This window comes from Oryctolagus cuniculus, chromosome 12, assembly GCF_051225735.1.
Source record: "Oryctolagus cuniculus isolate XC-2025 breed Fujian yellow rabbit chromosome 12, ASM5122573v1, whole genome shotgun sequence".
Classification (NCBI taxonomy): Eukaryota; Metazoa; Chordata; class Mammalia; order Lagomorpha; family Leporidae; genus Oryctolagus; species Oryctolagus cuniculus.
Genome location: NC_142878.1, coordinates 25,927,657 through 25,952,897, shown reverse-complemented (window position 1 = coordinate 25,952,897; position 25,241 = coordinate 25,927,657). Strand labels below are relative to the sequence as shown.

The following is a 25,241-nucleotide window of genomic DNA, read 5'->3' as shown; positions in this document are numbered from 1 at the left end:
AACACGTTTTGTTGCTTAAAAGCAATCTAATTCACAGTATTCTGTTTCAGCAGCCTGAATGGACTAATAAGGCATTAATTAATTAATTAATTCAGTGATCTGAATTACTTTGGATTTTATATATTAAACATATATATATATATATATATATATATATATATATATATAAATGTGTGTGTTTTTGTGTGTGTGTGTGTGTGTGTGTGTATGAAGTCCAGAGTTTATATCCGGATAAGAACACAGATGATAGTATTGTGACTAAGAATGGTTAACCAAAAAAAACAAAAACAAAAACAAAAACAAAAACAAAAAACATGGGCCGGCGATGTGGCATAGCAGATAAAGCCGCCAACTGCAGTGCCGGCATCCCATATGGGCACTGGATCAAGTCTCAGCCGCTCCACTTCCAAACCAGCTCTCTTCTATGGCCTGAGAAGGCAGTGGAAGATGGCCCAAGTCCTTGGGCCCCTGCATCCACATGAAAGACCTGGAAGAAGCTCTAGGCTCCTGGCTTCAGATCAGCCCAACAGATGGAAGATCCCTCTCTCTCTCTGCCTCTGTAACTTTACCTTTCAAGTAAATAAATAAATCTTTTTAAAAAAAATAGACAACTGGCTGCAAAGTGAAAAAATGAAAGGGGATATGTCCATTTGTTTATTTGCTTGTTTTAGGAAATCAGATTTGCCCAAATTCATATGCTGAAGTGAAACAGCCAATTTAAATGATTAGTGTCTATAGCTTATAAGGAGTCAAGCATCATTTAGGACAATGTAATCTTCGTTTATAAGGGTTGAGAGAGCAAAAATACAACTTTGTCTTCCTCCACTTATTTTCACTTTATCTAATGGCATTACTGAGCCAACTAACTTGCATAATTATCTGCATACTTCCCCTCAGTGTAGTTCTATCTCCTTTACAATGTAAGCCTGACAGAGAAAACAGAGAATATGATTTTATATATTTATATAAATATATTTATATATTTTACATATATAATAAATATATAAAATATATGTATATATTTTTAAGATTTCTCCAAATTTTCTTTCTGAAAGGAATATGATACTGAAAATAGCTCTCCATATTCATTCCAATATCTCACTCAGTATTTTTTATATACTAGAAAAAATTTTTGCATTAAGAACAGAGCAAAAGAATGTAAGACAGAAAAAAGAAGACAACATTCAGACAGGCTCTAAATGAACAGGATTTGAAAACTGAAGAACTATTTTCCAACTGCTTTATAAAAGGATTCTAGATCCATAAACATTTAAAGGATAAAATGACAAAATATTTGTTTTGTGGCCAGCACTGTGGCGTAGTGGGTAAAGCGCCGCCTGCAGTGTCAGCATCCCATATGGATGCCAGTTCGAGTCTCAGCTGCTCGACTTTCGATCCAGCTCTCTGCTATGGCCTGGGAAAGCAGTAGAAGATGGCCCAAGTCTTTGGGCCCCTGCACCCCATGGGACACCCAGAAGAGGTTCCTGGCTTCGGATAGGTGTAGCTCTGGCCATTGCAGCCATCTGGGGAGTGAATCAACGGATGGAAGACCTCTCTTTCTCTCTGCCTCTCCTTCTCTCTGTGTAACTCTGACTTGCAAATAAATAAATATATACATATGTATATTCGTTCTGTTTTGTATTTTTAAATAAAAATAACATTCAGTTTAGGTTTACCTGAAAGTGTAGAGCAACACCAGGTCTGGCCATCAACTTACTGAAATGTTCATTAAACTCTGGTGAAAGAATGTCCTGGGACAACGTTTCGTAAGGATCAAATGCTTGCTCCTATTTTTTAGAAAAGGAAAATGTGTTAAGTAAAAGAACATCTTCTCTACTAATATGGTACAGACTATTTAATGACAAATTTTCAACTAAATCCTTAACTAGCTTCATCACTTTTTGCTCTCTTCTTTCCAAGGAGACAAACAGTAATTATGACTGAGACTGGTAAAGTTTTAAAAATCTAAGTAGTGATGTTGAACAACTGTTGACAAGGTCTACAATTCCAAAAACATGAGACTTTGTGGTCACATGTACCAAATTAATAAAACGCTTATGGACATTTATCTTAAGGAAGAGAAAAGTGTATTCATTAGTAAAAGAAAGCTAGGATTTGAAATTCAGGTGGGCTTAACTAGGTTGAAATGAGTTTTCACTTAGGATACTTTCAAAGGAAGTAAATGTTATACTTCTATTTTATCTACTCAATAGTTTCTAAAACTAGAGAAAGAAAGCAGAGCCAAGATAATACACTACAAAATAACAAAACAGAAACTGCCCATGGTTTGTCTAATGTCTGTTTTTAAAAATTCCTAATATTTTATAATATTCAACAACTCCAATGTTCGGTTAGACCTAAAGTTTTGTTTCATTTTTTTTCTGTTTTAAAAACACAAAAGTAGTATGTTTCTCCAGCAAACAAACAAGTATTGGCAAGCATGCTGAAATAAGAACCCCTGTCCCACACACTGCCAGGGGACACGTAAAATGGTAGTTCCTCCAAAAATAAACCAAAGAATTATTACATGAACCAGCAATTCCACTCCTAGGTATATACCTCAAAGAACTGGAAACACTGTAGCATTTTTCACAGTATCTACAAGGTGAGAATAATCTAAGCATTCATCAACAAATGGATGGATAAACTAAAGTATGGTATATATATTCCATGAAATATTACTCCACTACACAGACGTTCTGACACATGCTATAACATGATGAACCCTGCAAACATTAAGGTAAAATGAAATAAGACACAAAAAATAAATACTATGTAGTATCACTTATATGAAATATCGAAATTAGGCAAATTCAGAGACACAAAAAGTACATTAAACATTACAAGAAGTTAAGGGGAAGAGGATCGGGATTGCTCACTGGTTAGTTTCCATTTGGGGAATGAAAAAAAAGTTGGGGAAATAGTGATGATGGTTATATGATACAATGAATTCAATCTATGCCACCAAATCAGACACTTAAAATGGTAAAAATGGCAAAATTTATATTTATATTTATGTATATATGGCAAAATAAACAATGAAAATACAGGAGTTTAGAACCATGATATCTGAGAATACGGCAAGTAGGTCACAAATTAATATGATATCACAACATAAAAATTTCCTAAAAACCAAGGCTGAGTATTTTGGCCAGGCACCAGTAACTGAATACTTCTACACTATCAGTTTGTTTTACAAGGCAGAGATTATCAGTTAGTGTTAGAGATTATAAAGTTAGGAAACATTCTTAATGCAATCCAAAGACAGCACTTTTAAAGCCCTGTTTTCCAAAAGAAATAAAAACAGCCAGTGAGTACGAAAAGATGTTCAACATTATTAGTTAAAAAACAAAAAAGCTAAAGCTAAATTAAAGGGCAATGAAATGCAATTTTTTTCCCCAAAAACTGTCAAAAATGAGTAAGAAATCACTCAAAATTAATATGAGGGAATGGAAGGAATTCTAAGAGTACTTATACAAGCTTAGGGAAAAAATTCAAAGTTAAGTTTATTCTGGTGTAAAAAATTTTTAAATCATGAATAGTTTTCTAATACCAATTTTCATCAACTTTTTGAAGACTACCCATTTGCAAAATTTTATGCATCAAAATAACTTCTCTCTTAATTCCCCCTTTCCACAAACTTCTTGAACAATGAAACTTAACTGGAAGTGAATTTGGAAAACTCTTTCAAAGTTTCAAAAATGTACTTAGTTGTTTAATATTACAGTTCCACTTGCAGGAATATATCCTAACAGAAAAAAAAAAGGTATAATGCAATTATTTATTGCACTGTTGTTTTAATAACAAGAAATAAAGGGAAAAACAACAAGCTATGGAAAACAGGTGGTTAAAATGTTGCAGTATCTCCATATAATATGGTACTATTTAGACATAAAGATTGTATTGAAGGATATTAATATGGAAAACGTTCATAATACATACAATAAGAAAATCAGATTACAAAATAGGACTCTATTTTTTGTAAATACATATGGGTAAATATATAGAAATACATATACATAAGTTATAGCTGGTGTTGCAAAGCAGTTATTTTTCATTATATATATATTTGTCTATTTTCTGAAAAATTTGATAATAAGCTATTTTACTTTTATAATCATTTAAAGGCAACAAATGATTTTTCACTTTTCTATTTTTGAAAACTGAGGCTAAAATCCTTAAAAGCTAAAAGCTATATTCAATAAAGTTTCCTTTCCTAGAAGAGAGTAGTGACTACTAGAAAGTAAGGAGGGACTAAGTGGGGAGGGTTGTAGAGGGAGGCTGACCATCAGGTACACAACACAGTTAGACAGGAGGAATAAGTTTTGTGTTCTACAGTACAGCAGAGTGAATACAGTTTACATCAACCTATCGTATATTTTATGAAGAACTGGAGGAGCAGAGCATGAACGTTCCAAATGATAAGGAGATGGAAATGCTAATCACCCTGACTGGATCATTATGCAGTATATACATGTATTGAAATGTCACACTGTATCCCCTAAACATGGACAATTATGAACTATTTTTTTTTATTTTTTTATTTTTGACAGGCAGAGTGGATAGTGAGAGAGAGAGACAGAGAGAAAGGTCTTCCTTTGCCGTTGGTTCACCCTCCAATGGCCGCCACGGCCGGCACATTGCGCTGATCCAAAGCCAGGAGCCAGGTGCTTCTCCTGGTCTCCCATGGGGTGCAGGGCCCAAGCACTTGGGCCATCCTCCACTGCACTCCCGGGCCACAGCAGAGGGCTGGCCTGGAAGAGGGGCAACCAGGACAGAATCCGGCACCCCAACCGGGACTAGAACCCAGTGTGCCGGCGCCGCAAGGTGGAGGATTAGCCTATTGAGCCCCGGCACTGGCCCAATTATTAACTATTAATAAAAAAGAAATGAAAATTTTAAAAGTTGGTAATAAGTTATTTTCTTCACCTTAAACATACTCTCCATTTAAAAAATTCCTAAATTTTACTATGCTATTATATAAATTTATGCTATAAATATTACTCTAAATTCACTGTAATGAAAAATTACTAAAATCACTAAAAATTAGAAAATGTGATTTAAGTTTGCTGTTGGTTAAATCTTCAGTATTCTTTGAACTAGCCAGCAGTATTTTCTAATTTTCACAAAAACAAATAGCTAAAGTAGTTTTATAAACCTACTTCTGCCAAATCTTCAAAACAGCTGCCAGCTAAGGGATGCGGACTGCTTTCATCAGTCATTTCAACTGTGTCTTCAATCAAGCCTAACAGCTTCACAGTTAACTCATGAATATCTGAAATGTTGCTGAAAATCTTTTCAATATCCTACAAAAGAAAAAGAAAGGCTATATAAGACATGTGAGGTCGAGAATTATGGTTAAAATTATTAAATATAAATAGTAACGTGAGTGTTATGGGCATATTTTCACCCAATCTCATATTAACATATTCCAAGACACAGTAAAAAGTCAATCATTAGAACAGAAGAAGAAAAAAATCTCTTGGATTACAGACAGTAAAAAAAATTGGGAAGTACATATTCTAGACAGTTTTGTTCAGTAATTCAAAAATATTACATTGTGGGTGATTCTAATGATTGCTTACAGAAAGAAATTTGGCACTCCAGGAGTCTAAGCATTTAAGATGCTAAAAGACCTGATCATAGTCTTATAGATCTGGTTAATGACAATGGGATCACTAGGAAGTAGGCTCCTAATCCAGCTATAACTTGGCTTTCAATTTTTATGTGACATGCTATGTAAACTTTTATTTTTCAAAAGTTCCACTGCTAAAACTAAAATACTGCTTTAAAGTACTCGCCAAAAGACTTGTAAAAACATGGGTCTTTTTTTTTTTTTTTTTTTTTGCTAGAACACTCATCTTTCTCACCAATTCCAAATCAAGAACTATAAATCTCAGATACTGCATGGCAGAAAAAGACTGCATTCCAGTGTAAAATCTCCCTACCTATTTTTGTATCCAATTTTCACTGTCACTGCATTTATTACTTCAGTACAACAATTCAAATATTTCTAAAACCCACCAATACATAAATAAGTACTTTTATGTACTCATAAGCTACATTACTAGTTGCCATTTTTTGCTATTTGCTTTGGGGAAATATAAAATTTCAAATCCAAAAAGATACTTACAGAAGGTTTAAAAAGCTTTCTGTCAGACAGGAAGGCTTCTCGAAACACTTTTATGATCATATTTAGTTCCCGTAGATACTGCCTTTCTGCTGCAATTTCAGTTCTTACAAGGTCGTAGTAGTTTAATTCTCCTGAAGAACTAGGTTCTTCCTCACAGAGAGAAACCAAACCTATGTCATCCTGATCAAACATGTCCATCAAAACCTGGGAAATATAAATCAGTGATGTAGAACCTAATTTTCCTTATTTTCACAAGACTGGTTGAAAGTACTTGAAATTAAAACACTGGTACAAGAAATTGTGGAAATTCACACATAGTTTTTTTCATAATACAAATTTTCCATGAACTTTTTGAAAATCTTCATAAACAAATAAATATTCCTGGAAAAAATTCAACCAAATGGTGAAATACCTATCTTCATTTTTGTAATACATACATACATACACACACATATATATAATATAACAAAAAAAGAGCATATCTTCAGAAAATAACAATCTGAGCCAAAAATCCCAGGCTCAGCTGCTTACTTAACAGTGATTATGAATAAGTTAATCTGTTGACTCAAATTCCTTACATGTAAAATGTAACTGATGGAATAAAACAATGAGATAAAGCACCTAAAATGCATACTACCATATCTGGCAATGGTAAGTATTCAACATGATAGATATCCATCATATTATAAGAATGGTGGTATGCACTTTGGTAAGTTGCAAGGAGAAAACTAAAATGGTACTACTGTAGAGGCAGATGATGAATAACATTGCCCTCTCTGGACTCAACCAACCACAGCCAGAAAATATTTTTTCTTGTCATTATTCCCTAAACAATGTAATATAACAATATTTACATGGTATTTACATTGTAGGACTTATCAAAAGGAATCTAGAGATGGCTTAAAGGGTAATGGTGCATATGTGTATGTTATGTGTAAATACTATGCCTTTTTATACTGAGGCTTGGGCATCTGCAGATTTTCGTATCTCTGAAGGGTCCTGGAATTAATTCCCCATGGATGCTGAAGGAGGATGTATTTCCAACACGGAATTATTACACCAACAACTGTGATTATGTTCACTTGCATATCACTAATGTTTACATGGCTGTGGTACAGATAGCTGCTATACATTAAAATCAACCACCAAGCAAGAAACACTTGTAAATCAAAAGCAATAGGAAAAAGGTGACCAAACATTTTCTGTAATCCTGAATTTCAAATAAATAAATATTTTTTTAAAAATGACATTGGAATTCACTGCCCTCTGTATAAAATCTTAAGATAACAGCCATTCACAATTTAATCCCAACCTGCTTTCCTAGGCTCAAATCCTGTGATACAGGCCAGCGCCGTGGCTCAATAGGCTAATCCTCCGCCTTGTGGCGCCGGCACACCGGGTTCTAGTCCCGGTCGGGGCGCCGGATTCTGTCCCGGTTGCCCCTCTTCCAGGCCAGCTCTCTGCTGTGGCCAAGGAGTGCAGTGGAGGATGGCCCAGGTGCTTGGGCCCTGCACCCCATGGGAGACCAGGAGAAGCACCTGGCTCCTGCCTTCAGATCAGCACGGTGCGCCGGCTGCAGCGCGCTGGCTGTGGCGGCCATTGGAGGGTGAACCAATGGCAAAAGGAAGACCTTTCTGTCTCTCTCTCTCTGTCCACTCTGCCTGTCAAAAAAAAAAAAAAAATCCTGTGACACTAAAATCCTTCCCCACTCCTTATTACTTGCTCCATGCAACCCATCTTCTTGCCAATGAACACCATCACCTTCAATTCCCAGCTACTTCAGACTTTTGGTCACACTATACCATAAGTCGTGAATTTAACTGTTATGAGAGCCAGACAGCTAACATTACGATAATATATTAGAAGCAGTAGACAATGTGGTAAATTGCAAGGTGTGTGTACCTTATGTACCTAAAGATAAAGTACACTATTCAATGTCGCCTATGTTCTGTTAGCTCTTTTGATTTTCTTTTCTCAAGAAGCGTCTGGACTCTGGATTTTTATATCTTATTTTTAGATCTGTTAATCTCAGTTAAGTGGAAAATAACTCAAGAATTTAAAAACATACATGGAGACCCTATTCACCAGTAGGCCATCAGTTGGAAGCATCTACTGTACTTTCTCCTAGAGTAAATTCATCCCCTTAAATGATTTCAAGTTATTATCTAGGCAATACTGACTTTTAAGTGTTTAGCTTCAGTATCTCCCTGAACCTTAGAGAAATGTTGCCAAAGGCTTGTTAGATATCCTCCCTGCCTTAACAGAACCTACATATAAGCCACCCATTTCAGAACCACTAGTAACATTACTAAACTTGGTCTTTGTAACAAGAAAATTTGTCATTACGTTAGATTTATCACTTCTACAACTTTTCTCCTATGTCAAATCAGTCTCCAAATCCTGTTGACTCTAAGAAGGACCTCTTAAATCTGGTGAGTTCCTTCTATTCCCCTCTGTCTATTATGTCTTCTCTTACCTCCCCTCCCCTTACAACTATCACATTTATCCATCTGATAAACCCCTATCCATTTTTCATTATTTAGCCCCAAAATCATTTTTAATACAGCTTTTCCAAACCCTCTCTAATTCCTTACCAAAATTTTTTCCACTAGCTTCAGTCCTCCATTAGCAATCTTCTCTCTTCCCTAAAGGAGCACCTAATTTATATTGAAATATCTGTCCCTGTGGAACAGTGACCTTCTATGGATTAAAGACCATCTTTTCATCTTAAAAGTCACAGCATCTGACACACAGTAAGTACACAAAAATACTTGTTTAAACAACATATGTGTACTATACATTTGTAAATTATTAGACTTATAATAAAGAACAACAAAGAGGGAGAGCCAGGCTTAGAAACAGAGTAATATTACCATGTAAGAAAACATAGAGGCCGGCCCCGCGGCTCACTAGGCTAATCCTCCGCCTGCAGTGCTGGCACTCTGGGTTCTAGTCCTGGTTGGGGTGCCAGATTATGTCCTGGTTGCTCCTCTTCCAGTCCAGCTATCTGCTGTGGCCCAGGAAGGCAGTGGAGGATGGCCCAAGTGCTTGGGCCCTGCACCCGCATGGGAGACCAGGAGGAAACACCTGGCTCCTGGCTTCGGATCAGTGCAGTGTGCCAGCCATAGCGGCCATTTGGGGGGTGAACAAACAGAAGGAAGACCTTTCTCTGTCTCTCTCTAACTCTGCCTATGAAAAAACAAAAAAACAAACAAACAAAAAAACATAGAACCTGGGGTCAACATTGTGGCACAGTGGGTTAAGCTGCCACCTTCAATAATGGCATACCATATGGGCACCAGTTCAATTGTTGGCTGCTCCACTTCCGATTCAGCTCCCTGCTAACATACCTGGGAAAGCTGAGGAAGATGGCCCAAGTGCTAGGGCCTCTGCAACCATATGGGAGACCCAGATGAAGCTCCTGGCTTTGGCCTGGTCCAGCCCTAACCACTATGGCCACTGGGGAGAGAATCAGAGGACTGAAGATATCTCTTTCTCTATCTCTCCCTTTCTCTAACTGTGCCTCTCAACAAATAAAATAATTAAAAAAAAAAAAAAAAAGAAAGCATAGAACTCAATCCCTATTATGTATAAGTTTGGAAAATTAAAATTTTTTAAGGTTTATTTATTTATTTGAAAGTCAGAATTATACAGATGGAGGGGAGGGAGGGAGAGAGAGAGAGAGAGAGAGAGGCCTTCCATCCACTGGTTCACTCCCCAATTGGCTGCAACGGCCAGAGCTGTGCTAATCCGAAGCCAGGAGTCAGGAGCTTCTTCCAAGTCTCCCATGTGGGTGCAGAGGCCCAAACACTTGGGTCATTCTCCACGGCTTTCCCAGGCCACAGCAGAGAGCTGGATTGGAAGAGGAGCAGCCAGGAGTAGAACGGGTGCCTATATGGGATGCCGGCGCTTCAGGCCAGGGTGTTAACCCGCTGCGCCAGAGCGCCGGTCCTGAGAATTCAATTTCTTTAGAGCTGCTCTGAGTGCTTATTTCCTCTCACCTTTCTTAAACATCAAATTCCTTCTTAAGCATTTATGTTCTTCTTTTCCAGTTTAAATGCTATTTTTCAAAGAGTGACAGAGTAGAAGGTGAGTTCTCCAATTCCTGCTTAAGATCATCTGACTATTCTTAGCAATCTCTCAGATGATGCTTTTATTTTTAAATGTGATGGGGAAAAGTTGATTCTCAATTTCCCTGTCAGACAATTTATACAGATCACCAGAAATCAGTTTTTCAAAGAATTTATTAAACAGTTTGTGAGCTCTTGAAATAGTGATCACCAGAAATCAGCTTGGATTTACTAAGATCACGTCATGTTACATGATCTCGTTACTTCACTCACATAACTAGACTCACAAAGTGATCCAGATTTAACTTACCACAGGAGTGTCCTGTGATAAAAAGGGATCCTGACAGGGGAGTCTGAAACCAGGGTCAGTAAACTATAGTACACAGGCAAATTCAGCCCACTGCCTGCTTTTCAGATGACGTTTTACTGGAACACAGCCCAGGCTCATTCATTTATGGCTGCTTTAATGCTACAAAGTCAAAAATGAGCAGTTGTAAAAAAGACTATGGCCCACAAAGCCTAAAATATCTATCCTCTGGCCTTTTACAAGTAAAACTGGTTGACTCTGCATTAGACAAGAGCTGAAATAGTAGCTCACTTAAAGGCTACAATGAAGAAAAGTGGTAACAGAAAAATGTCTCTAATAGCATATATTTAAAATCTCATTTCTTATGTTGTCTTTTTTAGTATTTTTATTCAATAACTTCAATTAAAACAAAGTTGTTGGCCGGCACCGCGGCTCACTAGGCTAATCCTCCACCTTGCGGCGCCGGCACACCAGGTTCTAGTCCCGGTCAGGGCGCCGGATTCTGTCCCGGTTGCCCCTCTTCCAGGCCAGCTCTCTGCTGTGGCCCGGGAGTGCAGAGGAGGATGGCCCAAGTCCTTGGGCCCTGCACCCCATGGGAGACCAGGAGAAGCACCTGGCTCCTGCCTTTGGATCAGCGCGATGCGCCGGCCGCAGTGCGCCGGCCGTGGTGGCCATTGGAGGGTGAACCAACAGCAAAGGAAGACCTTTCTCCCTGTCTCTCTCTCACTGTCCACTCTGCCTGTCAAAAAAAAATTAAAAAAAAAAAAAAATAGTTGCCCAGATTTCTATACATTAGAAAAAGGTAATAGGATATCTAAAACGCTGAATGACAGAACAGGATTCTGTATTTTAAATTTAAAATATTTAAATATTCTGGATCTCTGCCTCTCTGCCTTAGTAACAGTATGAAATTCCCAAAGATAAACCCAAATTTAATGTTACTTAAAAAAAGAAAAAACTCAAGTTAAAGAAATCAAAGACAAGAGCTGGCACTGCCATGTAGCAAGTTAAGCAACACCACATCCCATGGGGGAGTGTTGCTTCACGTCCTATCTGTTCTGCTTCCAATGCAGCTTCCTGCTAATGCACCTGAAGGACAGTGGAGGACGACCCAAGTAACTGAGTTCCTGCCACCCAATTGGAAGACCTGAATGGATCTCCTGGCTTCAGCTTGGCCAAGGCCTGGCTACTGCATTAGCAGATGGAAGATGCCACTCCCCTCCACTCGTCACTCTGCCTTTTGAATAAATAAATAAAATATTTTAAAAAAGGAAGGAGGGGAGTGCTCAAAGGCAGAAATAGAAAACCTTAACTGGAGTTCCCAGTGGCTGCATCTGGGACAAATCTGAACACCTATATAAACAATGAAGTAAGGGATTCTGGCCTTGAATAAAATAAGAATCAATGAATCTATATTAAAATAACCAAATAAAAAATTTAAGGCATGAAAGGAACAAAATACTTAGTAACAAAATATCCCACACAACATTTATTAATTACAAAACAGAAGAGTAACTCAAAGAGAACCCTAGCAAAAAAACCCTTTATTTTAAATTTCAGTTTCCTTATTTGACAAAGAGCACTCCTATCTGCTGGTTCACTCCCTGAATGCCACTGACACCCAGGGACCAGGCCAAACCAAAGTTGGGAGCCAGAAACTTAATCCAGGTCTCCTATGTGTGTGGCAGGAACCCAATTACTTGAGCCATCAACGCAGTCTCCCAGGGTTCGTATTAGACAGGAGCTGAAACTGGCTTTTGAACTCAGGAAGTAGAAAACAGAAAACAGTGTCTAACCACCAGACCACCTACACAATCCTTTTAATCAAGTAATCAAAGTGAATACACTGCTAACAGGACACATAAAAATTGCATCCACATGCAGCATGGGAGAAGATAAAATGAGAACACAGTACAACTTGATTCCAATCAAGAGAAAATATCAGAAAAATCTAAACTGAGAGACATTCTAAACATCTGATCTGTAACCTGTAATTCTTTTTTTTTCTTTTTCTGTTCTTTTTTTTTAAAGGTCTTCCTTTGCCATTGGTTCACCCTCCAATGGCCACTGCAGCCGGCGCACCGCGCTGATCCAAAGCCAGGAGCCAGGCACCTCTCCTGATCTCCCATGCGGGTGCAGGGCCCAAGCACTTGGGCCATCCTCCACTGCACTCCCGGGCCATAGCAGAGAGCTGACCTGGAAGAGGGGCAACTGGGACAGAATCCGGCGCCCTGACCGGGACCAGAACCCGGTGTGCCAGCACCCCAAGTTGGAGGATTAGCCTATTGAGCCACGGCGCCCGCCTAACCTGTAATTCTTAAGTGTCGAGGTCATAAAAGTTAAGGGAACAAAGAATTGTTTCTGGTTGAAGAAGAAAAAAGATACATCACAGCTAAATAAACAACACATGATTTCAAACTGGATTATTTGGCTATTAAGGACATCATTGGAACAACTAGCAAAACCTGAATGGGGTTAGATGATGTTAATATGTTAATACCAATGTAGTTTTATTGTCATATTCTTGTTTGTAGCACACTCTATGTTGGCAACTTACTTTCAAATGGTTCAGCTAAAAAGGAAGCACTTCTGGGGTAGGCATTTGACACACTAGGACACACACACCTGGGAGTTTTGAGTCCCAGCTCCATTTCTGACTTCAGCTTCCTACCAATGGGCATCCTGGAAGTCAGCAGTGATGGCACACGTGTTTGGGCCCCTGCATCTCACCTGGGAGACCCAGAATGAGTTCTGGGCTTCTGGCTATGACCTGGCCCAACCCTAGCTACTGCAGTCATTTGGGGAATGAACCAGCAGAGAGATCTCTCTCTCCCTCTCCATCTCTGTCTCTGTCTTTAGCCTTTCAAATAAATATAAACTTCTAAAATATGTAATCTAACTTTAAAGTCAAAGTAGAATAAGGAATTATTACTGTAAAACAAAAATGAAAATCATTTTTTGAAATTATGACATAATACAATGGATTTCAAACATAAACGCACATCAGAATCACCTGGGATGTTTTCAAAAACACTGAGACTTGGAGGTCCAACCCAGGCCAATCAAATCTTTAGGGTTGAGATATAGATATCCATATTCTCTATGGATTAAAAATGCTTCCTGGTAATTCTGATGTGCAGTGAGGGCTGAGGTTCCCTGGCATGTGCCAGGTCCTGAGGTTGTTCACTTGTCAAAGCTCCATTTAGGCATTTCTCTGTGATGTCTTCCAGTCCCTTCCAGTGACTACTTTCACCGAACTTTAGATTTATTCATGGAACAATTTTAATCACACTGTACTGCAATTATTGTTTATACTATTTTTATTTCACACTAAAATAAATTCCTTCTAACACAAGGAGTGCTATCATATGCAATTTTATACCTTCAATGCTCAGCTTAGTAACTGGCACATAACAAGTTCTTCAAAACATTGATTTAAAAAGATTTTTTTTAAAAAAGGAGAAAAAGTAGGAAAGGGGAAAAAAAAGAGGGAGGAAAATGAAAGACTCAATTTCTTCCCCTAAATACTTTACAGCCAGGAAGGAAGTCATATCTGCAAACAAAAAATTACTTAAGGGAGTGTCTTTGGCATTACAAAGATTTTTTCTCTCTGCCTCTGTCTCTGTGAAACCAAGTATGTTCTACTTGGGGTGGGTGTTTGATACAGAGGTTAAAATGCTCACTTCCCACCTCAGAGTGCCTGGGATTGAGCACAGGCCCCACTCCCAATTCCAGCTTCCTGCTAATAATGTGCCCCAGAAGGTAGCAAGTGGTAAGTCAAATAGTTGGGCCCCTGTCGCCCACATGAGAGATACAGACTAAATTCTCAGATCCTAGCCTTTCTTCCTGTACATAAAAGGTTCTTAAAAGCAAAGCAAAACAAGGCCGGCACCGCGGCTCAATAGGCTAATCCTCCACCTAGCGGCGCTGGGTTCTAGTCCCAGTCAGGGCGCCAGATTCTGTCCCGGTTGCCCCCCTTCCAGGCCAGCTCTCTGCTGTGGCCAGGGAGTGCAGTGGAGGATGGCCCAAGTCCTTGGGCCCTGCACCTCATGGGAGACCAGGAGAAGCACTTGGCTCCTGCCTTCGGATTAGCGTGGTGCGCCGGCCGCAACGTGCCAGCCGTGGTGGCCATTGGAGGGTGAACCAACGCCAAAAGGAAGACCTTTCTCTCTGTCTCTCTCTCTCTCACTGTCCACTCTGCCTGTCAAAAAAAAAAAAAAGGAAATCCCAATCATTCCACAGGTATGAAAATCTAGAAATACTAAATTTATTCTGTAAAGCCAGGATTTTTCTGTATTTCAAAACCAGGAATTGTAAAAAGTACTAATAAAATCACGAGTTAAAAGAGATTGAGACAAAAATGACATATATTCATTATTATTAAGTAAATTTAAATACCTATAAACACTTACCTTATCTGCACACATTGACACTTTAATGTCTTGCTGAGATATTTCATAATGTCGGATATTAAAAACATAATTACCAGCCAATTTCAAAATATCAGCTGAGATATACTCTAGTACAGCCACAATATATAGGGACACATGGTAATCCACCTTGTACCCTAAAACTTCCTGTGGAAAAAATAAATAACTTAATTCCATGCAATGTCACTTTGAAGTATCAGTTAAAACTGTAAAAATTCCTATTTAACACACTTGTTTATTAAAACAAAACTTTCTATAAATCAACTGTCTAAACTCATGGGTGCCACAGGATACGAAGTGAGTCTTTGGTCCCAGTATCAAGGCCTTTACTCTTTTTTAAAGAGACATCTAATCTAACGAATCTGCTTTTCATCATATGAAAATAGCTGATTTTAATATAGAAAGCTTGAGACTTCACTAAAAACCTCGGAATATATTACGCAAAATGCATTTTACAAATAACTATCTTCCATCTGTCTTCAAATCTATTGTACACTAAGCATATTCTATTGGCTAATACCTCCTAAGCTACTTTTTGACATTTTTATAAAAATATCTGTGAAAATATAGATTAATCTATTTTCTCAGTCAACAAAAGATTGAGAATCATGGCCTACCACATAAGAATCAATCAAATGCAGCAGTCATCAGAATATGCCAAAATGCATTATCACCATTATTAATTTTAACATTATATGAAAGGTAATCTGATTACATCAGAATATATTTTTAGCACATATGAATATATACATGTATGGGGCCAGCGCTGCAGTGTAATGGGTAAAGCCACCATCTGCAGTGCCGGCATCCCATATGGGTGCCAGTTCGAGTCCTAGCTGCTCCACTTCCAATCCAGCTCTCTGCTGTAGCCTGGGAAAGCAGTAGAAGATGGCCCAAATCCTTGGGCCCCTGCACCAAAGTGGGAGATCCAGAAGAATCTCCCGGCTTCTGGCTTCAGATCAGTGCAGCTCCGGCCATTGCTGCCAACTGGGGAGTGAAGCAGGGGATGGAAGACCTCTCTCTCTCTCTCTGCATCTCCTTCTCTGTGTAACTCTGACTTTTAAATAAATAAACAAATATTTAAAATATATATATATACATGTATTTATATGTTTACATACAAATACATACTCATGCTAGTACACATTAACAAGCCCAAGCCACAATTCTATTTTAACACAAGAATGCTACACAAATAGAATTATTATTTGTTATTAAAAAACTTTCCCATTAAATTGTTCATACCTTCAACGAAGGATGGATTTTGTCCACAGGCAGTAAAAGAGGATTTCTTCGTTTTCGTTTCTCTATGGCAGATTGTGCATCAGCAATAGCCCATTTATCAATTGGATGAGGAAAGGTCTTTTGAACTCGTTCCTGTTCAGATCATAGCAGAATCACTGTAGTATTAATTTAACTGTTCACAAGTAGAAAATTCATATAAAATTGAAATTTATCATTATTTTTAATGCTAGCATTAAAGATGCTAGCTAGTGACACAGAATATTCCGATTCTTTTAATAACTGAATTTTTTGGTTTAAAAAAATATTAACAGGACTATCAAGATTTTTCCACACAATTCTGATGGGTAAAGAAAACAGTAGAGTTGAAAAAGAAAGTTTGAGGATAATTAAGATGAACTGGAGGGGCCGGCGCTGTAGCGTACTAGGTTAATCCTCTGCCTGCGGCACCGGCATCCCATATGGGTGCCGGGTTCTAGTCCTGGTTGCTCCTCTTCCAGTCCAGCTCTCTGCTGTGGCCTGGGAGGGCAGTGGAGGATAGCCCAGGTGCTTGGGCCCCTGTACCCATGTGGGAGACCAGGAGGAGGCACCTGGCTCCCGGCTTTGGATCGGCATAGCTCCAGCTGTAGCAGCCATTTGGGGAGTGAGCCAACGAAAGGAAGACCTTTCTCTCTGTCTCTCACAGTCTGTTAACTCTACCTGTCAAATTAAAAAAAAGAAAAAAAAAAGAAAGAAAGGATGAACTGGAGGAGCCAGCACTGTGCCACAGCAGGTTAAAGCCCTGGCCTGAAGCACCAGCATCCCATAAGGGTGCCAGTTCTAGTTCCAGTTGCTCCTCTTCTGATCCAGCTCTCTGCTATGGCCTGGGAAAGCAGTAGAAGATGGCCAAAGTCTTTGGGACCCTGCATCCACGCAGGAGACATGAAGAAGCGCCTGGCTCCTGGCTTCGGACGGGCACAGCTCCGGCCATTGCGGCTATCTGGGGAGTGAACCAGTGGATGAAGACCTCTCTCTCTGACTCTGACTCTACTTCTCTCTGTAACTTTGTCTTTCAAATAAATAAAATAAATCTTGGGGCCGGCGCCGTGGTGCAGTAGGTTAATCCTCTGCCTGCGGTGTCAATGTCCCATATGGGCACCGGTTCTAGTTCCAGCTGCTCCTCTACCAATCCAGCTCTCTGCTATGGCCTGGGAAAGCAGTAGAAGATGGCCCAGATGCCTTTCGCCTGGGAAAGCAGAAGATGGCCCAGGTCCTTGGGCCCCTGCACCCAAGTGGGAGACTTGGAAAGAAGCACCTGGCTCCTGGCTTCAGATCGGCGCAGCTCCAGCTGTTGGGGCCATTTGGAGAGTGAACCAACAGATGGAAGACCTTTCTCTCTGTCTCTCCCTCTCACTGTCTGTAACTCTACCTCTCAAATAAATAAATCTTTAAAAAAAGAAAAAAAGATGAACTGGAAAAAGCAAAAGGTAATCATATATCGCATATATGGGAGAGAGTAAAGGCAAGAAATAGTGTATTAGTGATTTTAAGTATGTTTCCACAGTTGAAACTACTTACTCAGAAGTTGCTAATTTATTAATATTTATTATATAGCCATTTACCTTTTGCTAGTGGTAGAGCTTCAAACATAGGTAATAATTTAAAAGAACAGATATCATAACCTCTTGGAAGATCAACTGGGTTGGGGAGCTCAGAATGGATATGGAAGTATTCTAGCAAGAATAATTCAAGCCTTTGTGATTCATCTAATCTTAAATTTAACCAGTGACTGGCATGAATAATTAAAACTGCTGATAGTGGAATCAAACTCCAATTTAGCAGGGTTTCCTATTTTTAAAATTGTAGCCTCAGATTTTGGCAGATTTCATGTATGGAGACGTGCTCTTTCAATGTATTTACTTAATGTTCAAACATTATAGCAGAGAGTGGGAAACAAATGCTCAGTGCCAACAATCCTTCAAAATCTTAATAGCACATCACTCCAAAATTAAGATTTTTTTCCTTTACACTGAAAGTTGCTACTTTATCATAGAAAAAACTTCAAGAGAGATAATGTAAATAGTGTAGTACAAAGGTAATTTCTTAAAGCTGTACTGACATGTATTTCTAAAATTCTAGAAACATTCACCAAATAAACAAGGCAAAACAAGTATCTGGACACTAATCTACACATACTCTTTTAGAGGAAAACATTTTTAAATCAATGACAACCTTCAGATTTACATTAATGCTTTACTGTGGTAATATTTATATGAAGTAAAATGCACTGAGATTAGATATGCAAATCAGTAAGTTTTGAAAATGTTTATATCCATGTAATCACAACCCCAATTAAGATGTAAAATATGTCTATAATCTTTTTTTTCTTTTCCCAAAGAAACCTTTTATTTAAGGAATACAAGCTTCATGAATTTCATAAATACAACTTTAGGAACATAGTGATTGTTCCCACTGTAGCTGCCCTCCTATCCACACTCCCACCCCTCTTCCTCCACCCTCTCCTATTCCCAGTCTTATTTTTTACTAAGATCTATTTACAATTAACTCTATATATAGAAGATTAACTGTACTAAGTAAAGAGTTCAACAATTATATGGAAAAAAAAAAAACTGTCCCTCAATAGTCGAGACATGTCTATAATCTTGATCTTCATTCCTCATAGGCAACCATCATCTTCATTTATACCCAATTGATTTTAGATGTTTCCCAATCTCATAAAAATGAAATCATATAACACATACTCTTTTAGGTCTAGCTTTTTCCACTCTCTATGCCTGAGAATTGCAGCTGTACTACTACAGATATCAACAGATCATTGTTTTATTGTATTATTGTGTACTATGCCACTTTATCAATCTACCATATTTGTTTATCCATTTTCCTACTGGCAGAATTTGAGTTGCTTCCAACTTTTGGCTATTATGAATTAAACTGCTTGCCATTCATGTGTAAGTCTCTTTGTGAATATGTATGTTCATTTTCTAGGGTTAAATACCTACGAGTAAAATTGCTATGTCACAGGTTATTAGCAACTTTTCACGAAACTCCCAATTTTCCAAAATGTTAATACCATTTTATACTCCCACTAGACTTGTGTAAAACTTGGAGTTGCTCTACATCCTTACCAACATTTGATATAATCAGTCTTTAATCCCTTTTGGTGCATATGAAATGATATCTCAGAGTGGTTTTAATTTTTGGATATTAGTGCTCACTCTGTCTTTTATGAAGTGTCTGTTTAAGACCTCTGCTCATTCCAAGAAAAGTATCTGTTTGTTATTGGTATGTTGAAATTTTAAACATTTTCTAGATGTAAGTCCCTTTTCAGAAATATATAATAAAAACATTTTCCCCTAATCTGTTATTTATACCTTTTAATTTTCTTAATTTTATTCTTCAATAACTATTGCATTTTGAATTATCTAAAAAATTATTTGCCTGGCCCCAGATTATGAAGATAGTCTCCAGCATTTTCTCCCTGGAACTTAGGAGTTTCAGCTTTTATGTCTAAGGTTATCATCCCTCTTGAATAAATTTTTGTCTGCTGTGTGAGATCTTTCAAGGTTTTTTTTCTTTATAAATTTATTTAGTGGTTCTAGCACTTTTTTTTTTTTGCTGAAAACTTTTCCTAAATGAACTGTCTTGACATCTTTGTCAAAAATGAACTGAAAATATATACCAAACATAATTTTTGTGGTTTTTATTTCCACAATAATTTAGAATAAGGAAGATTTACATATAAAAATTTTTTTACAGTGGTTCAATGACTTTTTAAAGTAACAAAATAATTTTTACCTCCACATCTTGAACAGTTCTTGGCTGGGCCATGCATAATTTATTAAGCAGCTGAAAAATCAGCTCTTCAATATAATAGAGAGACTCTTCATTAGCTGAGAGATTGGGATGTACTTGCTCCTGAACCTTTAAAAAAAAGTTTTTGGTTAAAGCACTGGCAAAAAATAGGAACTGAACAAAGTCAAAGAGAACCACACATAAAATTAATAATATTTTACTAGAACAATTACTCAAATAAAGACATAAAACAAAATGAAAGGAAAAAGTTATATTTGAGGGTCTATGTAAACTTTTAACCTACATAGCCCTGTTTCTTAACCTTTTTTGGCACCTTTGAATACCCATCAAAAGCCACTGAACTCTCTTCTCCCTACCACCAAACAGCATATACACATAAAGTATTCTACATAATTTCAGGATTCATGAATACTCTGAAGTCAACTAATCCACTAGAAGTCACACTAGGTCATCAATCTTTACAAAGAGGTACTATTAAAACACCCTTCTATTCTACAATTCACAGAACTTAGTAAACACTACTCAGCTTTTACAAACGCATGCTCTTATTGCCAACACCTACCTACGGTGAGCCGCCTTTGTCATTTTTAATTTTCCTAAAGTTAGAACCCATCAATCTGTCCTAAAAATAATCCAATCAGACTGGATATGAGAAATATGGTGAAAAGCAGTGCTTAGCACATAATTTAATAAGTGCTCAATAAATATTTGTTGAAAGAAATATTATTCTTTCTACTCTGTGATATTAGAAGGATGTTAGTGCTACTGGCACAAAAAAGAAAACAAAACAAATAGTCTCAGAGTTATTTTGAAAAATAGAATCAGTAATTAAAGCTTTCTCAAAAGAAAACAGCATGGAATTGACAATTTCTATCTCTATTCTCAAAACTTAGCATTAAATTCTCCCTCACATTTGGATCATGTACCCAGCACTAAATCAACCATTGCCAAAAATGCTTGACTTACAACTTAGACTTTGCCATTTCCTGAGCGATCCACCTCTGAACAAAATGAGGGACAAAAGATTAGCTTAAGATTGTATATTACAGCCTTCAATATTATGTAGGTCTACAGAATCTGTACCTAAGTCTGTTTGTTTGCAATATTAGTTACTTGTATATTCATTCTTACTCTTCTTTTAAAAATGATTTATTTTATTTATTTGAAAGGCAGAGTTAGAGAGAGAGAGAGAGAGAGAGAGAGAGAGAGAGAGAGAGAAAATCTTCCATCTGCTGGTTCACTCCTCAAATGGCCACAATGGGCCAGATGGAAGCCAGAAGCCAGGAGCTTCCTCTGAGTTGGCCACGTGGGTGCAGAGTCCCAAGTACTTGGGTCATCTTCCGCTGCTTTCCCAGGTGCCTGAGCATGGAACTGGATTGCAAGTGGAGCAGCTGGAACAAGACTAGCGCCCATATGGGATACTGGTGTTGCAGACAGCGGGTGTGCCACAATGCCAGCCCCATCATTCTTATTCTTGATCAGTGTCTCAGAAGTTTATCACTTTCATTAATCTTTTCAAGAACCACCTCTTGGTTTTGTTGATCCTATTTTATGTACAATGTATATTTCATTTATTATTCATTTATTATTTATCTTCATTATTTATTAACTTCCTGGTTTTTAAGGCATAATAATTGTACAATGGGAACCCAGAATAAAGTACTGTGTGTCATACAACCTGTACATGTACAGAAGAAGAAAAATCTAGCCAGCAGAAGCAAAGAAAACTAGGGAACCACTAGAACTTAGTATACCAGAGCTGTGTCAGACTCTACAGGTATACTGAACACAGAAATCCAGAATTAAAGAAAGGAAGTGAACAATGAAGATACAGAGGAAGAGTAGAAAAAGGGACACCTATAGGAGCCACTCCCAGACTGCCACACTCTGCACTTGACCTCACCTCATCATCCTTCTCTTAACAGACATGCCAAAATTAAAACCATCTCTGGGTGCTGGTGCCGTGGTATAGTAGGTTAAGTCTCTGCCTGTGGCATTGGCATCCCCTATGGGCCCTAGTCTGAGTCCTGTCTGTCCCACTTATGATCCAGCTCACTGCTAATGCTCCTGGAAAAGCAGTGGAAGATAGACCAAGTGGTTGGGCCCCTGCACCCACATGGGAGACCAGGAAGAAGCTCCTGGCTCCTGGCTTCAGATTGGCTCAGCTCCAGCAGTTGTAGCCATTTGGGAAGTGAACCAATAGATGGAAGACCTCTGTCTCTCTGTAACTCTGCCTTTCAAATAAATAAATCTTTAAAAACAAAATAAAACAAAAAAAACTACATCTTATACTGCTGGACTGATTCCAAGTCCCCCAATGAGAACTTGCCTTTCCAGTGTTTCTGCTTATCAGCTCCCTCTCAATATACTTTCTCTTCCCAAAGTATCACGGCTTCCTTCAGTATATTGGCCTTCTGATGCAAGCCATCATAAAGACTTATCTTGGTTTGATAACAAATCTCTTCCATTTTTCTCTAAATATTATTTTTATAAAAATCCATATATTTTAATATGCAATGTTTCTGTACTCCTCTAGTTAAAAATAGCTTCTGCTTTCCATCCTTGTTTCTTCTTCGACCTTAAGAATCTAGAAATATAGTTTTTATTTTTTAAACATTTGGGATTTTTTAAAATTTAATTGACAGGTAGAGATAGAGACAGTGAGAGAGAGACAGACAGAGAGAAAGGTCTTCCTTCCATTGATTCACTCCCCAAATGGCTGCCACGACAGGCGCTGCACCGATCCGAAGCCAGGAGCCAGGTGCTTCTTCCTGGTCTTCCATGTGGGTGCAGGGACCCAAGCACTTGGGCCATCCTCCACTACCCTCCCAGGCCACAGCAGAGAGCTAGACTGGAAGAGGAGCAACCGGGACTAGAACCCAGTGCCCAAATGGGATGCCGGCACCGCAGGCGGAGGATTAACCAAGTGAGCCATGGCGCTGGCCCCAACATTTGGGTTTTTTAAAGTTGTCTTTTTTCATTGCTTTTTAGAATAATAAAATGATCAGAAAATACACTTTCAATAATTTTAATTTTTTGAAATTTGCTGAGGCTTGCATCACAGCATATTATATGGCCTATATAACTTCAACGACAAGGTCATTAACATTAAGTAAGAAATGCAATAATCTTAAGCAAACTCATTCGGAAAACAGACAAAGCAGGCTCTCTCTCTCTTTTTTTTTTTTAAGATTTATTTTATTTATTTGAAAGACAGAGTTACAGAGAGAGGTAGAGACAGAGAGAGAGGTCTTCCATCTGCTGGTTCACTCCCCAGATGGCCGCAACGGCTGGAGCTGCACCAATCCGAAGCCAGGAGCCAAGAGCTTCTTTCAGGTCTCCCATGTGGGTGCAGGGTCCCAAGGTCTTGGGCCATCTTCCACTGAAGATGGTCTTTCCCAGGCCACTGCAGAGAGCTGGATTGGAAGAGGAGCAGCCGGGACCAGAACAGATGCCCATATGTGATGCCGGCACCTTAGGCCAGGGCTTTAACCCACTGCGCCACAGCACCAGCCCCAAAACAGGCTCTCTTTAACATAAAAGCAAAGGAAGGCAGGAAGGCAGGAAGGCAGGAAGGAAGGCAGGAAGGCAGGAAGGAAGGCAGGAAGGCAGGAAGGCAGGCAGGAAGGCAGGCAGGAAGGCAGGAAGGAAGGAAGGCAGGCAGGCAGGCAGGCAGGCAGGCAGGCAGGAAGGAAGGAAGGAAGGAAGGAAGGAAAGAAAGAAAAAGTATAGGCTATTTTCACCCATAAACCCAGAAATGAAGGCTTACATAAATTATCCACTTAAGTGAGCATTTGGCCTACCGGCTAAGATGCCAACTGGTACACCTGTATCTCATACCAGAATGTCTGGCTCCCAGGTCATGCTCCACTCGCAACTCCAGCTTCCTGCTAACGAACACCCTTGGCAGCAGCAGGACTGGCTCAGGTAGTTTAGTCCCTGCCACCCATGTGGGAGACCTGAGTTGATTCCCCAGCTCCCAGCTGTCAACTAGCCCAGCCACAGCTGGCATTTTAACAGCAAATCAGTAGTAGATGAGAACTCTCTCAGTCTATCTGCCTGCCTCTCCCTGTCTCCAAATAAAGTATCAACTAAATTGCATAATATATAAAAAGACTGCACAATATGACCAAGTTGAATTTATTCCAAGGAAGATGAAGTGAGTTTAATGCTGTAAAATGAAGCAATATAATTCACCATGTCAACAGATTAAAGAAGAAAAATAACAATGATCATCTCAGTAGATGTAAAAGAAAGCATCTGAAAAAAATTCAGCATTAATTCATAACAAAATCTCTTAGTGACCTTCCTCAAGTTGATAAAAAGTTATTTTTCACTGATTTTTAGAATAATCACATGTGATCAGAAAATATACTTTCAATAACTTTAATTTTTTGAAACTTTTGACCTTCAAGTTCTAAAGAGTATCTACAAAAGCACTAGAATAAAACAATACCTGATAGTAAAACACAAGAACTTTTCTTTTTGCGACTGAGGAAAAGGTAAGGGTATCTATTATCACTTCTATTCCATACTGTACTGGAGGTCCTAGTGCAATAAAGCAAGAGAACCAAAAGTATAAAAATCAGTAAGGGGCAAACAAATTTGCAGATGATTACTCATTGTGATGGTTAATTTTAGTGTCCAGATACTGAGATTTGCATCACAGCATGTTATATAAGCCTACATGACTTCAAAGACGTAAAGTTTTAATGACCTGGTTTAACATTATTTCTGGGTATGTCTGTAAGAGTGTTTTGGGATGAAATGAACATCTGGACTGGTAGACAGGGGCCAGAGCTGTGGCACAGCAGGTTAAAGCCCCGGTCTGCAATACCAATATCCCATATGGGCACCAGTTTGAGTCCCGGCTGCTCCACTTCTGATCTAGCTCTCTGTAATGGCCTGGGAAAGCAGTGGAAAATGCCCCCTGCATCCGCATGGGAGACACAGAAGCACCAGTCTCCTCCTTGCTCCAGATTGGCCCAGCTCTGGCCATAGAGGCCATTTTCGAAGTGAATCACTGGATGGAAGACCGACTCTCTCTCTCTCTCTCTCTCTCTCTCTCTGCCTCTCTGTAATTCTGCCTTTCAAATAAATAAATAAATATTTACCCAAAAAAATGGACTGGTAGACTACCCTCCTCAAGGCACATGGCCTCATCCAGTCTAGTGAAGCACTGAATACAACAAAAGGCTGAGTAATAGAGAACTCTTTTTATCTGCCTGTCTTCCAGCTGAGGTATC

The 25,241-nt window shown here is 38.7% G+C and overlaps 1 protein-coding gene across 2 annotated transcripts in view; it reads right to left on the bottom strand.

Annotated features, from left to right (window-relative positions):
- SOS2 (SOS Ras/Rho guanine nucleotide exchange factor 2) overlaps positions 1 to 25,241 on the bottom strand; it is a 105,342-nt gene that overhangs the window by 54,437 nt on the left and 25,664 nt on the right. For both annotated transcript variants that reach the window (XM_002718299.6, XM_051822817.3), the window contains exons 2-7: positions 19,978 to 20,103; positions 16,186 to 16,317; positions 14,923 to 15,087; positions 6,134 to 6,337; positions 5,163 to 5,306; positions 1,677 to 1,787 (exon numbers count right to left, since the gene is read on the bottom strand). In XM_002718299.6, coding sequence (XP_002718345.2) covers positions 1,677 to 1,787; positions 5,163 to 5,306; positions 6,134 to 6,337; positions 14,923 to 15,087; positions 16,186 to 16,317; positions 19,978 to 20,103 — 882 coding nt within the window. The remainder of the gene's footprint in view (positions 1 to 1,676; positions 1,788 to 5,162; positions 5,307 to 6,133; positions 6,338 to 14,922; positions 15,088 to 16,185; positions 16,318 to 19,977; positions 20,104 to 25,241) is intronic.